The sequence below is a fragment of the Oncorhynchus keta genome, chromosome 26 (genome assembly GCF_023373465.1).
Source record: "Oncorhynchus keta strain PuntledgeMale-10-30-2019 chromosome 26, Oket_V2, whole genome shotgun sequence".
NCBI classification, from domain to species: Eukaryota; Metazoa; Chordata; class Actinopteri; order Salmoniformes; family Salmonidae; genus Oncorhynchus; species Oncorhynchus keta.
The window spans coordinates 18,150,952-18,166,754 of NC_068446.1; the positions used below are offsets into that span (position 1 = coordinate 18,150,952).

Consider the following 15,803-nt stretch of genomic DNA (forward strand, 5'->3'; position numbering starts at 1 on the left):
AGCACAGATGACAGCACCACATGACTGCTAAGGGAACTTCTACACTCTTGCTGCTTCCTTCTCCATTTCTCTCCCTTTTATGCATCTGTTTCGCTCTCATCTCGTCATCTTTCCATCTTTTTTCCGCTCTCTCTTTCAGGCCTGTGTGATGACTCCAGCTCCTCCCCGCCACCCTCTACGTCCTCTTCTTTCTCAGCCCTCTCTCGCTCCGCATCCTGTGAGGGGCTGTCTGAACTCCCTACCCAGGGTGCACCTCTACATCATGTGACACGGGTTAGGCCGAGGCCCCCACGGAGACACCGAGCAGGACACGCCCCCTCTGACACAGTAAGAGGAAGCTGACATTAGGATCTCACCCCGTATGGAATATACACTACCGTTCAAAAGTTTGGGGTCACTTAGAAATGTCCTTGGTTTTGAAAGAAAAGCCCTTTTTTTGGTCCATTAAAATAACATGAAATTGATCATAAATACAGTGTAGACATTGTTAATGTTGTAAACGACTATTGTAGCTGGAAACGGCAAATATTTTATGGAATATCTACATAGGCGTACAGAGGCCCATTATCAGAAACCATCACTCCTGTGGTCCAATGGTACGTTGTGTTAGCTAATCCAAGTTTATAATTTTAAAAGGCTAATTGATCATTAGAAAACCCTTTTGCAATTATGTTAGCACAGCGGAAAACTATTGAAAACTGTCCTTGATGTCAGTTCGGTTGTCATCTGAGACATTCTCATGAATGATAGGATGACATAAACTCTACAGAGGAAAGTCTGCACATTGTAGTTATCGGATTCACATTGAATTGTTGTTCAATATACATGTTTGAATATAAAATTATTGGTGAAGAGATTAAATGTAATTTTATAGCTTCCAAATGAGAGATTTGGGTTTTCATAAGTTTAGGGCTCTGCTCAATCAGTGGCCCGCCCCTGTGAAGAGCGATGGGTTATAAAACTTTTCAAACACACCCTTCTCGCTCCACTACATAAAGCCTTGACAAAAATGTAATCTCCTGTCCCGAGGATGTGAGGACAACGGTCCATACGTTAAAAGGACTAACATGTCAACTACAGAACTAAGCCAACCTCAGCGTGAGCTTTGGTTGCGAATGGTATGATTTTTGAACTCTTATTCACTACAGAAGTGATACCTCCTAGCCGATGAGTTAGCAACAGCAGCTGCAAACGTGGGCTAGTAAAGAACAGACAGAGTATCCAGTCTACCACACAATGATGTTACTACAACGTATACAATTTACCACCAGAGACATCTTCAAAGGACTCGGTTGGGCAACTTGGCCTTACATCTACGACCAACCTACCGGAGCGCAGCTCAGAGTAAATATTTATTGCATTTCCTTTTCCAAATGGGCGGTAATTTAGAATGCATAAGATACTGTATTTACGATAGCACAGGTTCTTCCTTTGTTACTCAGTCTTCCCGCTCTTTCACTCAAACCCAGCCCCTTTTCTTTGTGTAACCAGCTATCATATCTGTTCCGCGCTCTAGGGACGTTTTCCTTTATGACGTAATTTGTAATGAAGGTATGATTCATTCTGTGCATATGTAATTCTGTGTGATTAGTTATATATTTAGTAAATAAATAATTAAACACAATTTTGCATTGCTGATTCAACTTGTTAGCCAGGGTTCGTGAAGATAACCAATAATTTACAACTTTCAGATGAGACTGAAATAAGGTGACGATTAATATTGACTGCTATTGATGTAAAATATTACTAGGTCTTTAAGAGTTTATTCAGAAGATAAAAGCTCTATAAATATTATTTTGTGGTGCCCCGACTTTGTAGTTAATTACATTTACATGATTAGCCCAATCAGGTAATATTAATCACAGAGAAAGGATTTTATAGAATAGCATGTCATATCACTTAATGCGACATAGCCAAAGACACGACAACACCTATATAGATATTGCATAAAAAGTCAGCTGTTTCCAGCTACAATAGTCATTTACAGCATTAACAATGTCTACACTGTATTTCTGATCAATTTGATGTTATTTTAATGGTAAAAAAAAAAGTGCTTTTATTTTAAAAAACAAGGACATTTCTAAGTGACCCCAAACTTTTGAATGGTACCCTATACTACTGAACTGCTGAATGTGTGTGATACTTAATTATGAATATGGAAAAACAGGATCTATATTCACTTACAGTGGGGAGAACAAGCATTTGATACACTGCTGATTTAGCAGGTTTTCCTACTTACAAAGCATGTAGAGGTCTGTAATTTTTTTATCATAGGTACACTTCAACTGTGAGAGACGGAATCTAAAACAAAATCCAGAAAATCACATTGTATGATTTTAAAGTAATTAATTTGAATTTTATTGCATGACATAAGTATTTGATCACCACCTACCAGTAAGAATTCCGTCTCTCACAGACCTGTTAGTTTTTCTTTAAGAAGCCCTACTGTTCTCCACTCATTACCTGTATTAACTGCACCTGTTTGAACTCATAACCTGTATAAAAGACACCTGTCCACACACTCAATCAAACAGACTCCAACCTCTCCACAATGGCCAAGATCAGAGAGCTGTGTAAGGACATCAGGGATAAAATTGTAGACCTGCACAAGGCGGTGATGGGCTACAGGACAATAGGCAAGCAGCTTGGTGAGAAGGCAACAACTGTTGGCGCAATTATTCGAAAATGGAAGAAGTTCTCCCGATTTCAACTCCACTCGCCGTGTTTGGAGGAAGAAGAAGGATGAGTACAACCCCAAGGACACCATCCCAACCATGAAGCATGGAGGTGGAAACATCATTCTTAGGGAATGCTTTTCTGCAAAGGGGACAGGACTACTGCACCGTATTGAGGGGAGGATGGATGGGGCCATGTATCACAAGATCTTGGCCAACAACCTCCTTCCCTCAGTAAGAGCATTGAAGATGGGTCGTGGCTGGGTCTTCCAGCATGACAACAACCCGAAACACACAGCCAGGGCAACTAAGGAGTGGCTCCGTAAGAAGCATCTCAAGGTCCTGGAGTGGCCTAGCCAGTCTCCAGACCTGAACCCAATAGAAAATCTTTGGAGGGAGCTGAAAGTCCATATTGCCCAGCGACAGCCCCGAAACCTGAAGGATCTGGAGAAGGTCTGTATGGAGGAGTGGGCCAAAATCCCTGCTGCAGTGTGTGCAAACCTGGTCAAGAACTACAGGAAACGTATGATCTCTGTAATTGCAAACAAAGATTTCTGTACCAAATATTGTGTTCTGCTTTTCTGATGTATCAAATACTTCTGTCATGCAATAAAATGCAAATTAATTACTTTAAAATCCTACAGTGTGATTTTCTGGATTTTTGTTTTAGATTCCGTCTCTCGCAGTTGAAGTGTATCTATGATAAAAATGACAGACCTCTACATGCTTTGTAAGTAGGAAAACCTGCAAAATCAGAAGTGTATCAAATACTTGTTCTCCCCCTCACTTATGAATATTGTATACACCGAGAGGCCCCTGCTGTAGTAGATTTCTCATCTGAGTGCAGAAGCATAAAAAAGTAGATATATTAGCTAATAAATTATACATTTAAGGAGACACTGATATTGCAACACATAGTCAATGTAAGTGAACTTAAAAACTCATGGAGTTACATCGAGATACTTGCATATTAATAAAACAGAATACAGATGTTATTTGCATAGCTAATGACCACTACAAAGACAATATTCCCTTTTGATACAAGCAAAATGTATAACTAATGGCTATATTCATTTCTTGTTAAATAGACCTGATGTTAATATTGATACATCTGGTTTATTTAACAAGCATTTAGTATAGCCATTATTTATACATTTTGCATGTGTGCCCAAGCACATTTTATATTCCAAAAGAACCATTATTCATGTGATTAAAGTAATGATGATACAACTTTGACTTAATTTATGGTTCATGCATAATTCTCACCCCATATTGCCAAATGTTAGGGCCTCCCGGCAGTGGCAGCGTGCTGCTCTGTTTTTCAGAATGAATTGGATTGGGTCCAGGGTAATCTATACTAAGTGAATTACTCCAATTGGGTTAAGTCATCTCTCTGAAGCTAGTATAAACCATTTGTATTATTACCAACAGAACATTAACAAATACATTGTAAGCCCCTCCAATAAGCACTTACAAACAGTGTGGGACATCAGTCTTTATTTCTGGAATATAAATGGATGTTTAAGAATAGTATCGTAATTCTGAAATATCTCTCTCCTCGTCCCCAGCATTGCACTGAAAATGGAGCTGTCACTCCTCTTGATGATGGACTCCCAGATTTCTACTCCAAGAGAGTTCTCCCTGATAGGTAGATCTCTCTCTCTCTCTCTCTCTCTCTCTCTCTCTCTCTCTCTCTCTCTCTCTCAAAAACAAATAGGAGTGAGTGGCACACTATAAGCATGATCTAAATTGCATGAATCACCTCCAAAGTAAGTACAACTCAAGTCATTTAGCCTAGGCCTACTTTCCATTAGTCCATAGAGTACTTTCAGGATAAGGATTTTCGGTGTGCTCTGCCTTTACTAATAGCTTCAGAGATTTCCCTCTCCTCTTGTCACATGCCGGCAGAGTAATGCTGGTCCATGCTAGAGTATATCCACACAGCAGATCATCTGGTTAAGTAGATGCTTTTAGTATTATTACATTTTCTGTTAAGCATATTTCTAAATGAATGTACTCTGGATAAAGTGTTGTGTGCCATGAATTGTATCCTTGCAGCTGCCCAGAGCAACATACAGGGACTGATGACAGGGTGAATAAGTGAAAGTACAGGTGCTGACTAGGGACAAACTGAACAGGCTTATGATATAGACATATACTGAGTGTACAAAACATTAGGAACACCTGTTCTTTCCATGACAGACTGACCAGGTGAATCCAGGTGAAAGCTATGATCCCTTATTGATGTTACTTGTTAAATCCACTTCAATCGGTGTAGATGAAAGGCGAGGAGACCGGTTAAAGAAGGATTTTTTAAGCCTTTAGACAATTGAGACATGGGATTGTGTATCTGTGCCATTCAGAGGGTGAATGGGTAAGACAAAAGATTGTGCCGTGCCCTGATATTATTACTGTTGATGATATCTGGAAATGTGCCCATCTACTGTTGCTAACCCCAATTCTGACTTGTGCTCTGATATCTGCTTCACTGATTTCTGCTCTCGTAAAATCCTGGGTTTTCTGCACATTAATACTAGAAGTTTATTACCTAAAATTGATCAGTTGAAAGTGTGGGTTCACAGCTCCAATCCAGACGTTTTGGTCATTACTGAGACATGGTTAAGAAAGAGTGGTTTGAACAGAACACTGGGCGGCAGCGTAGCCTAGTGGTTAGAGTGTTGGACTAGTAACCGGAAGGTTGCGAGTTCAAACCCCTGAGCTGACAAGGTACAAATCTGTTGTTCTGCCCCTGAACAGGCAGTTAACCCACTGTTCCCAGGCCGTCATTGAAAATAAGAATATGTTCTTAACTGACTTGCCTGGTTAAATAAAGGTAAAATTAAAAAATAACCTTTACTGGTTATAACCAGATCTTCCAAAAGTGGCTATCTTTACCAAGGATCACCTTCAGTGCTCAGTTGTCTCCACCAAGTCTGTCCTCAAACAATTTGATTTGCTGAGCAGAAGCATTACACTTTCAAATCGCTTTTTGTTGTCTGTTTCTGGGTGTCATCATTCACCATCAGCACCGGCCTGTACCCTAAATGACCTTTGTTCTCTCCTGGTCCCTTACACTAAGTCTGAATTTGTCCTGCTAAGTGACCTAAACTGGGACATGCTTAAACCACCTGACCAAGTCCTAAAGCAATGGGACTCCCTAAATCTTTCTCAGATTATTACCAATCCCACAAGGTATGACTCCAAACACCCAGAAAATGCTACTCTCCTTGATGTTATCCTCACAAATAATCCTGAAAGGTTATGACAGAAAACACCAGACTGATGCCTATCTCTGATCACTGTTTTACAGCCTGCGTTCGTAATGGCTGCTGAGTTAAAATGCCTGTCCTGATTTTTCACAAACGCTTGCTAAAAAAACTTTATTGAGCAAGCCTTCCTTCATGAACTGGCATCTGTAAATTGGTATAGAATCAGCGTGATCCCCTCTGTCGAAGACGCTTGGAACTTCTTTTTTTATATTTCCAGTGGTATTGTTAACAAACACGCCTCCATAAAGAAAATTAGAATTTTAAAGAGGTTCAGCCCCTGGTTCGTCCATGATCTGGCAGAGTTACTCCACCTCAAGAATTCCATTTGCGAAAGGCACGCGCATATTCAGGCTGACTGGCTCTCGTTTAGGCAAATGAGAAATAAGTGCACTCAGGCTATCCGGAAGGCCAAAGTTAATTACTTTAAGGAGCAGTTATCTCTCTGTGGGTCTAACCCCAAGAAGCTCTGGAAAATGGTTCAAGACCTGGAGAATTAATCCTCCTCCTCACAGCTGTCCATGTCCCTTAATGTTGATGATGTAGTTGTCACTGACAAGGAGCACATTGCTGAGCTCTTTAATCACCACTTCATTAAGTCAGGATTCCTATTTGACTCGGCCATGCCTCCAACATTTCCTCATCTCCCACAACTTCTAATGCAACTAGCCCCGATGCTCTTCCCTCTTTTCCCCTGCCCCGCTACAAAGTTTCTCCCTGCAGGCAGTCACTGAGTCCGAGGTGCTAAAGGAGCTCCATAAACTTGACCCCAAAAAAACATCTGGGTCAGATGGTTTAGACCCTCTCTTCTTTAAGGTTGCTGCCCCTATCATCGCCAAGCCTATCTCTGACCTTTTTGACTTGTCTCTCCTCTCTGGGGAGGTTCCTATTGCTTGGAAGGCAGCCACGTTGCGTCCTTTATTTAAAGGGGGAGATCAAGCTGATCTTATTAACTGTTATAGGCCAATTTCTATTTTGCCCTGTTTATCAAAAGTGTTGGAAAAAATTGCCAATAATCAACTGACTGGCTTTCTTGATGTCTGTAGTATTCTCTCTTGTATGCATTCTGGTTTCTGCTCAGTTTGTGGATGTGTCACTGCAACCTTAAAGGTCCTAAATTATGTTCCCATTGCCCTTGATTCTAAGCAATATTGTGCTGCTATTTTTATTGAGTTGGCCAAAGCTTTTGATTTGGTAGATCATTCCATTCTTGTCGGCCAGCTAAGGAGTATTGGTGTCTCTGAGGGGTCTTTGGCCTGATTTGCTAACTACCTCTCTCAAAGAGTGCAGTGTATAAAGTCAGAAAATCTGCTGTCTCAGCCACTGCCTGTCACCAAGTGAGTACCCCAAGGCTCGATACTAGGCCCCACACTCTTCTCAATATACATCAACAACATAGCTCAGGCAGTAGGAAGCTCTCTCATCCATTTATAAGCAGATGATACAGTATTATACTCAGCTGGCGTTTTGTGTTAAACGCTCTACAACAAAGCTTTCTTAGTGTCCAACAAGCTTTCTCTGCCCTTAACCTTGTTCTGAACACCCCCAAAACAAATGTTATCTGGTTTGGTAAGAAGAATGAACCCTCTTAGGCCTCACTCCCCCCCCTATCTGAGATATCTACTGCAGCCCGCATCCTCCACATACAACACCCATTCTGCCAGTCACATCCTGTTAAAGGTCCCCAAAGCACACACATCCCTGGGTCGCTCGTCTTTTCAGTTCGCTGCAGCTGGAATGTACTGCAAAAAACACACAAACTGGACAATTTTATCTCCATCGTTTCATTCAAAGACTCAATCATAGACACTCTTACTGACAGTTTTGGTTGCTTCGCGTAATGTATTGTTGTCTCTACTTTCTTGCCCTTCGTGCTGTTGTCTTTGCCTTATAATGTTTGTACCATGTTTTGTGCTGCTTCCATGTTGTGCTGCAGCCATGTTGTGTTGCTACTATGCTGTGATGTCATGTGTTGCTGCCATGCTATGTTGTTGTCTTTAGGTATCTCTTTATGTAGTGTTGTGGTGTCTCTCTTGTCGTGATATGTGTTTTGTCCTGTTTTTATAAAAAAATATACAGTATAATCCCAGGCCCCGTCCCAGGCCTTTTGGTAGGCCGTCATTGACTTGCCTAGTTAAATAAAGGTTCAATTTAAAAATTAAAATAAATAGAAGTGCATTTGAACGGCGTATGGTGGTAGGGGCCAGGCACACTGGTTTGAGAGGGTTTTTCACACTCGCTTCCCGTGTGTATCAAGAATGGTCCACCACCCAAAAGACATCGAGCCAACTTGATACAACTGTGGGAACTTTCAAGTCCATGCCCTGATGAATTGAGGCTCTTCTTTTTTTTGGGGGGGGGGGGTGCATCTCACTATTATGAAGGTGTTCCTAATGTTTTGTACATATTTCATCCTGTATAGCTATGGTCAGTTTGTCTCTCTTTATATCTGCCTTTTGACTTCACCCTTTATCTTCTTCCTGTTTTGTTCCGCTCATCTCTCTCTACCCTTTCCATCTCATTTCCCCTATGTCAGTCAGTTGTCCTCTCTCCATAAAGCCCACTCTCTCAGGCGAAAGAAAAGACGCAATATGCTGGCCATCTTTGGTTTCCGTAGGAACCGCAACTCAACTCTCTCCAATCAGGGGCCAGAGTCTGGCGGAGATGGGTGTGGGGAGGAGTGTCACACTGTTGCCACGGCACCCACAGGGTTGGTGAATCCTCAGTATCACACACACACACACACACACACACCCAGGTAGTATGATATATAAAGCCATGCAATCTACACAGCATGATTTATATCAGTGTCGCATGTAGATCCTCACCTTCACTTAATACACATGTTTACCCCTTACCTCTTTATGAATATGTATCACTCTCATTCACTCTCTCGTTCTCCCTCTACCTTTCATTCTCTCTCTGTCCCTCTGTTACTATGATGAGCATTAAGTGCATGCTCTGGGTACCCTGTGTGCTATTAGTCTAAATCAGTGCTGGGAAGCAGTTCTGTATTGACATGAGGAATGGTCATGCTGCCGGAGAGCACTGCAGATGTAGATGACACCAGTGTGTGTAAAACAGATGTAGATGACACCAGTGTGTGTAAAACAGATGTAGACGACACTAGTGTGTGTAAAACTCAGATTATGAGATGCAACAGAATGATGGCAATGATGATGCAGTCTAATGAATAAAGATGTTAAAAATTATGCAAGTCTAATATATTCTATCCCAATATTAAAACATTATTATAGCTTAGCCTGCTGGGTTAGAAAGCCTAAACAGGCCCCATTTGTTATCCACACCAAATCAAATACTATCCAGGGGCCACTGAGCAAATTATTGGTTGACTCTCATTGTTTCTCTGACTGTCCCCTTTGCTCTTCTCTCTCTCAGGACAGCCACTGAGAATGTCTACACGCTGCTGCAGCCCCCTCGTTCTGCTGCCAGGGCCTGCTCTCCTGGTGAGGGGGCTGATGGGAAGGTGGAGGACCAGAGGGGGGAGGAGCCAGTAGGCCTGAGCCTGCAGCCACTGCAGAGCATACCACCACAGCCTGGCATGCCGGGCAGCAGACACCCCTTCTACTCACCCAGCCAGGTACAGTCTATGCTGTATCACTTGTGGTAGAAAACATTCATACTGGTTGATGAGTTCATGGTTATAACATCTCTTCTCATCTTTTCCTCTGTGTTATTTACAGCCATCAAAGCTAGAGACAGCGCACGAGCAACCTGCAGATACTGACAGACATTGGTCAGAGGACAGACAGGTGGACAGACAGTGGACAGAGGGGCTTCACACAGACAGAGAGAGGACATTAATAAGACCGGCTGACAGACACTCTGACCGGCACTGGACCGATGACAAACTGTCAGACAAAACATGGACAGAGGGAAGAACAGCAGAGAGACAGATGGACAGATATTGGACAGAGAGCAGGCATGCAGATAGACTCATGGAAAGACAGTGGACAGTTGACAGACACACACAGAGACAGATCGACAGACAGTTTGATCGAGATAGACAGTGGACGGTGAGCAGACAGCAGACAGACAGAAAGTGGGCAGAGGGACGACTGACAGACATACAGATAGACAGACAGTGGATAGAGAGCAGGCAGTCAGGCAGACAGTCTGACAGACAAGCCCAGGGACAACATCTGGCTCAGAGGCCTCTGCCCCCTTACCCGTCAGACAGGACTCCATCACCTAAAAGTGAGACTGACTCCCAGAAAAACATGGAGGCAACCGTGGACAGACAGAAGTACTCTGACACACAGACGGACAGACATCTGCACTCAGACACTGCAGTAGGACAGGTGGAAGGGTGGAGGGGTGGAGGAGGGGTTCCCCCTGGACGGGTTTCTGTGAATGCATCTAAACCAGACCCTCCTCCCCAAAGCAGTAAACCCATCCAGTCCAAACTGAGACAGAGACATCTACAGGAGAGCTCTGGTACTGCACCTGTCTCTTACACATTGTTGTGTTGATTTAAAGGTGCAATATGCAGAAATCGCTCCGCCATTTCCTGGTTGCTAAAATTGGAATAGTTCGCATAATTCATTTTATGTGACAAAACAAACAGAGTGTACAGTTTGGTAAGATGATTCAGTGTAGAGAATTATTGTACCATCTAAACCGCTATAAAATATATTTTCAGCTGTTTGAAGCTGGTGTACAAAACCGAAAGTAAAAGACACAAAAATGCAACTTAAGAATATGAAGCATAGAAATAAATGCACATAAAACCTATCTACCGCTTCTTAGACTTGCTTTCAGTGAAAATGACAGATCTATAACTCACATTTCTATGTGAATTTAGTCCGGTCGCCCAGAAAGTTACATATTGCAGCTTTAATGATATTATTACTCCATCTTTATCTTCAGGTGCAGAGGAGGAAGCAGACGGAGATAGGGATGGTGGAAAAATGGAAAGGAAAGAGAGAGATCGAGGCAGAGATGCAGAGGGACAGCCACCTCCCATTCCTGAAAAGGTCTGTCTTTTCATATACTTCTGGTTGTCATATTTATGTGAATATAATAGTATACTGGTCAGTTCACGAAAATGGTTTGCTCCTACATGCAGTGAGTCACGTGACTGTGGCTTGCTATATAAAGCAGGCAGACAGGCATCGAGGACTTCAGTTACTGTTCGATTGAACGTTAGAATGGGCAAAATGAGTTAGCAACATTGAGTGTGGTATGGTCGTCAGTGCCAGGCGCGCCGGTTCCGGTAACTCAGAACCATACGTCCGCACGACAGTGTTATGGGATTTACTGAGAATGGTGCGACAAACAAAAAACGTCCAGTCAGCGGCAGTCCAGTGGGCGAAAACAGCTTGTTGATGAGAGGTCGAAAGAGAATGGCAAGAATCGTGCAAGCTAACAGGCAAAAAATGGCACAAGTACAACGGAGGTTCGCAGAATGGTATCTTGGAACGCAGAACTGACTGGTCCTTGTCACGGATGGGCTGTTGCAGCAGACGACCACACCGTGTTCCACTCCTCTCAGCTAAAAATAAGAAGGAGCGGCTCCAGTGGACACGCGGACACCAACACTGGACAATTGAGGAATGGAAATACATCGACTGCTCCATCAAATCCCGGTTCCTGTTGCGCCATGCTAAGGGAAGCGCCAGGTTTTGGAGTAAGCAGCATGAGTCCATGGCCCCGTCCTGTCTGGTGTCAACGATACAGGCTGGTGCTGGTGGTGTAATGGTTTGGGGAATGTTTTCCTGGCACACGTTAGGTCCCTTGATACCAATTGAGAAACATTTCCATGGGGCCAAAGAACTCAGGCTATTCTGGAGGGGGTCCGACCTGAGACTAGATGGGTGTACTTAATAAACTGCCCACTGAGTGTATGTGTGGTTATGTTTAGATATTAATTGATCATTTTATTGATTTTGTGCCCCATTTATTTTCAGCCAAAGACATCCTATGTGTCTTCTCCAATTGAGTATGCCAATGAAAGGCCGATCCCACATCTTGCACCATCTGCATTCAACAAGCCAGTGCTGGGATTGGCTGACAGGGCTTTCAGTCAAGGTATTAACAAATTAAATCAATATCATTTTGTCGTTACAGTGTATGACAGTGTATGATTGACGGTGGTATATGGTGTGCAGGTGAGGAAGCAGTGAGACCTCAAGCCCCAGTGAAACCCCAGAGGAACAGAAAGGCTCTGTCTTGTGACACAGGTACGTACACCTGTCAGCCTGTATGCGTCTGTCTGTCTGTCTGTCTGTCTGTCTGTCTGTCTGTCTGTCTGTCTGTCTGTCTGTCTGTCTGTCTGTCTGTCTGTCTGTCTGTCTGTCTGTCTTTCCAATACTTAGTCAGTATGCTTGTATTGATCCATGGGTGTGTGTTTGTGTGTGTTAATGTGTGCCTCATGATCACACACTGTCTGACTGTTACCTTGTACAGTATTTCCTGTGTTCATTTACCCCAGGCACTGACAGGGATGCCCTAATAATCTCGAGAAGCCCCCAAATCGCAAACCTGTGAAAAAACCTAGACTATTCCAGAACAGAAACAAATCCTTGGACTATCCTGGTCTCTCTGCCTCTGTCGCTCTCTCTCTCTTTCGCTCTCTCTCTCTTTCTCTCTCTCTCTCTGCCTCTGTCTCTGTGAGAATGGGAGCATGTGTTTCCTCTCATACTTAATGCATGAAAACAGATATGTTTCTTTGGATACAGCTATATTTGTGTGTTTTTGGTTTTACCATCATTGTGGGGACCAGAACTGTTCACAAGAATATAAATATCTGGGGACAAATGTGTGTGTGTGTGTGTGCGTGCGTGCGTGCGTGCGTGCGTGTGTATGTGTGTGTGTCTCAGACTAAACAAAGCAACGTTTTCAATCACCCCTTAGGTCGGAATAGAACTCAAACATGACTTCACTGTTGTTAATTATCTGATCAAATTGTGTCTAATGAGATGAATCAGTAATCAGGAATGTCTCTCGTTCTGTGCTCTCCCAGACAGCGTCAACTCAGCGTCTGTTAACAGAGGGCTGTTGTAATGTCGATGGAATTAAGCTGCTTCAGACCAACCAGCCAGAGGGTTGTCATGACAACTGGGCAGCATTTTGTCCGATGTGGAAGAGGAGAAACATGCGAGGGAGAAACTAGACTCTAGAGAGAGAGAGGGAACACACGAATACAGAGAGAGAAAGGGAGAGAGAGGGAACACGAATACAGAGAGAGAAAGGGAGAGAGGGGGAACACACGAATACAGAGAGAGAAAGGGAGAGAGGGGGAACACACGAATACAGAGAGATGAAGGGAGAGAGAGGGAACACGAATACAGAGAGAGAAAGGGAGAGAGGGGGAACACACGAATACAGAGAGAGAAAGGGAGAGAGAGGGAACACGAATACAGAGAGAGAAAGGGAGAGAGAGGGAACACGAATACAGAGAGAGAAAGGGAGAGAGAGGGAACACACGAATACAGAGAGAGAAAGGGAGAGAGAGGGAACACACAAATACAGAGAGAGAAAGGGAGAGAGAGGGAACATGAATACAGAGAGAGAAAGGGAGAGAGGGGGAACACACGAATACAGAGAGAGAAAGGGAGAGAGAGGGAACACGAATACAGAGAGAGAAAGGGAGAGAGAGGGAACACGAATACAGAGAGAGAAAGGGAGAGAGGGGGAACACTCGAATACAGAGAGAGAAAGGGAGAGAGAGAACACACGAATACAGAGAGAGAAAGGGAGAGAGAGGGAACACACAAATACAGAGAGAGAAAGGGAGAGAGAGGGAACACACAAATACAGAGAGAGAAAGGGAGAGAGGGGAACACACGAATACAGAGAGAGAAAGGGAGAGAGAGGGAACACGAATACAGAGAGAGAAAGGGAGAGAGAGGGAACACACAAATACAGAGAGAGAAAGGGAGAGAGAGGGAACACGAATACAGAGAGAGAAAGGGAGAGAGAGGGAACACACGAATACAGAGAGAGAAAGGGAACACACAAATACAGAGAGAGAAAGGGAGAGAGAGGGAACACGAATACAGAGAGAGAAAGGGAGAGAGGGGGAACACACGAATACAGAGAGAGAAAGGGAGAGAGAGGGAACACGAATACAGAGAGAGAAAGGGAGAGAGGGGGAACACACGAATACAGAGAGAGAAAGGGAGAGAGAGGGAACACACGAATACAGAGAGAGAAAGGGAGAGAGAGGGAACACGAATACAGAGAGAGAAAGGGAGAGAGAGGGAACACACGAATACAGAGAGAGAAGGGGAGAGAGAGGGAACACGAATACAGAGAGAGAGGGAGAGAGAGGGAACACACAAATACAGAGAGAGAAAGGGAGAGGGGGAACACACGAATACAGAGAGAGAAAGGGAGAGAGGGGGGAACACACAAATACAGAGAGAGGGGAGAGAGAGGGAACACGAATACAGAGAGAGAAAGGGAGAGAGGGGGAACACACGAATACAGAGAGAGAAAGGGAGAGAGAGGGAACACACGAATACAGAGAGAGAAAGGGAGAGAGAGGGAACACGAATACAGAGAGAGAAAGGGAGAGAGAGGGAACACACGAATACAGAGAGAGAAGGGGAGAGAGAGGGAACACGAATACAGAGAGAGAAAGGGAGAGAGAGGGAACACACAAATACAGAGAGAGAAAGGGAGAGAGGGAACACACGAATACAGAGAGAGAAAGGGAGAGAGAGGGAACACACGAATACAGAGAGAGAAAGGGAGAGAGGGGGAACACACGAATACAGAGAGATGAAGGGAGAGAGAGGGAACACACAAATACAGAGAGAGAAAGGGAGAGAGGGGGAACACACGAATACAGAGAGAGAAAGGGAGAGAGAGGGAACACGAATACAGAGAGAGAAAGGGAGAGAGAGGGAACACACGAATACAGAGAGAGAAAGGGAGAGAGAGAACACACGAATACAGAGAGAGAAAGGGAGAGAGAGGGAACACGAATACAGAGAGAGAAAGGGAGAGAGGGGGAACACACGAATACAGAGAGAGAAAGGGAGAGAGAGGGAACACACGGATACAGAGAGAGAAAGGGAGAGAGGGGGAGGGGAAGATAAATGTCTTAGAGTGCAAAATGATACGGACATCGCTAAGCATAACTTACCTACTGCGGTAATTATTGGAACATACACATGCTATTCCTAGTCGGTCTCTGTCTGTCCCTTGCCCTCACTGTCTGCTTTCCTGTCATCTCAATGGAAACCTGCTGAACTGTTTTGCAGCTATTCGAATGGTGTTTGCTACTTTTGAAAAACTACTGAATTGTTGTCTGCACTTAAAAAATGGCTAAAACACTGTCATGCTATAATGCTAAGGGGCCAAACATTGGAGCATTTTTGTTATCATTATTGAGAGTTACACTTTATTTTGTATTATTAATGTTTATGTAAACTAAGCTATGTGGCTAAGCTCGACTAAAGAAAGGAACGTGTCTATTAGAATGCTATTTCTAAATCTGCAATGCAATTTGACTGCTGTGAACGTTGATTGCCATAGTTGAAACTTGAGAATGAGTTGTTGCATATCATTAAATGAAATATTTATATCTAGTTCTGCTTTCATGGACTGAAAGGTAATATATTTTATAGAAAAATTCAATAAAAAAATATTGTATGAGTATACCCTATGAATGAATAAAAATGCTGTACTGGAATACACACTGAGAATGTCATCCTTTTTGTGGATTATAATAGGATAATAAAGGGAGGTAAACGATTTTACCTTCCAAACTGCGTTCACTATGCTGTTTAACCACAGAATTACCACTCTGGGTTATAATACTTTAACCAGCAGGGTGGCAGCTACATTAGGCCTCCTGTAATTATCCCTAACAGCAGGTGGCGACCAACCC

General features: G+C 43.3%; 1 protein-coding gene across 2 annotated transcripts in view; it reads left to right on the forward strand.

Moving 5' to 3' along the window:
* Nucleotides 1-13,076, forward strand: part of LOC118359020 (capping protein, Arp2/3 and myosin-I linker protein 3-like) — a 48,177-nt gene extending 35,101 nt beyond the window's left edge. Inside the window, exons 31-39 of one of the 2 annotated variants that reach the window (XM_035737159.2) lie at nt 140-327; nt 4,244-4,323; nt 8,478-8,651; nt 9,341-9,542; nt 9,646-10,399; nt 10,832-10,938; nt 11,872-11,992; nt 12,073-12,144; nt 12,927-13,076. In XM_035737159.2, the coding sequence (XP_035593052.1) occupies nt 140-327; nt 4,244-4,323; nt 8,478-8,651; nt 9,341-9,542; nt 9,646-10,399; nt 10,832-10,938; nt 11,872-11,992; nt 12,073-12,144; nt 12,927-12,967 (1,739 nt within the window). In that variant the 3' untranslated portion in view covers nt 12,968-13,076. Of the gene's footprint in view, nt 1-139; nt 328-4,243; nt 4,324-8,477; nt 8,652-9,340; nt 9,543-9,645; nt 10,400-10,831; nt 10,939-11,871; nt 11,993-12,031; nt 12,145-12,926 lie in introns of both variants that reach the window. The other variant, XR_004820584.2, reaches the window with a different exon arrangement.
* Nucleotides 13,077-15,803: the final 2,727 nt, after the last annotated feature.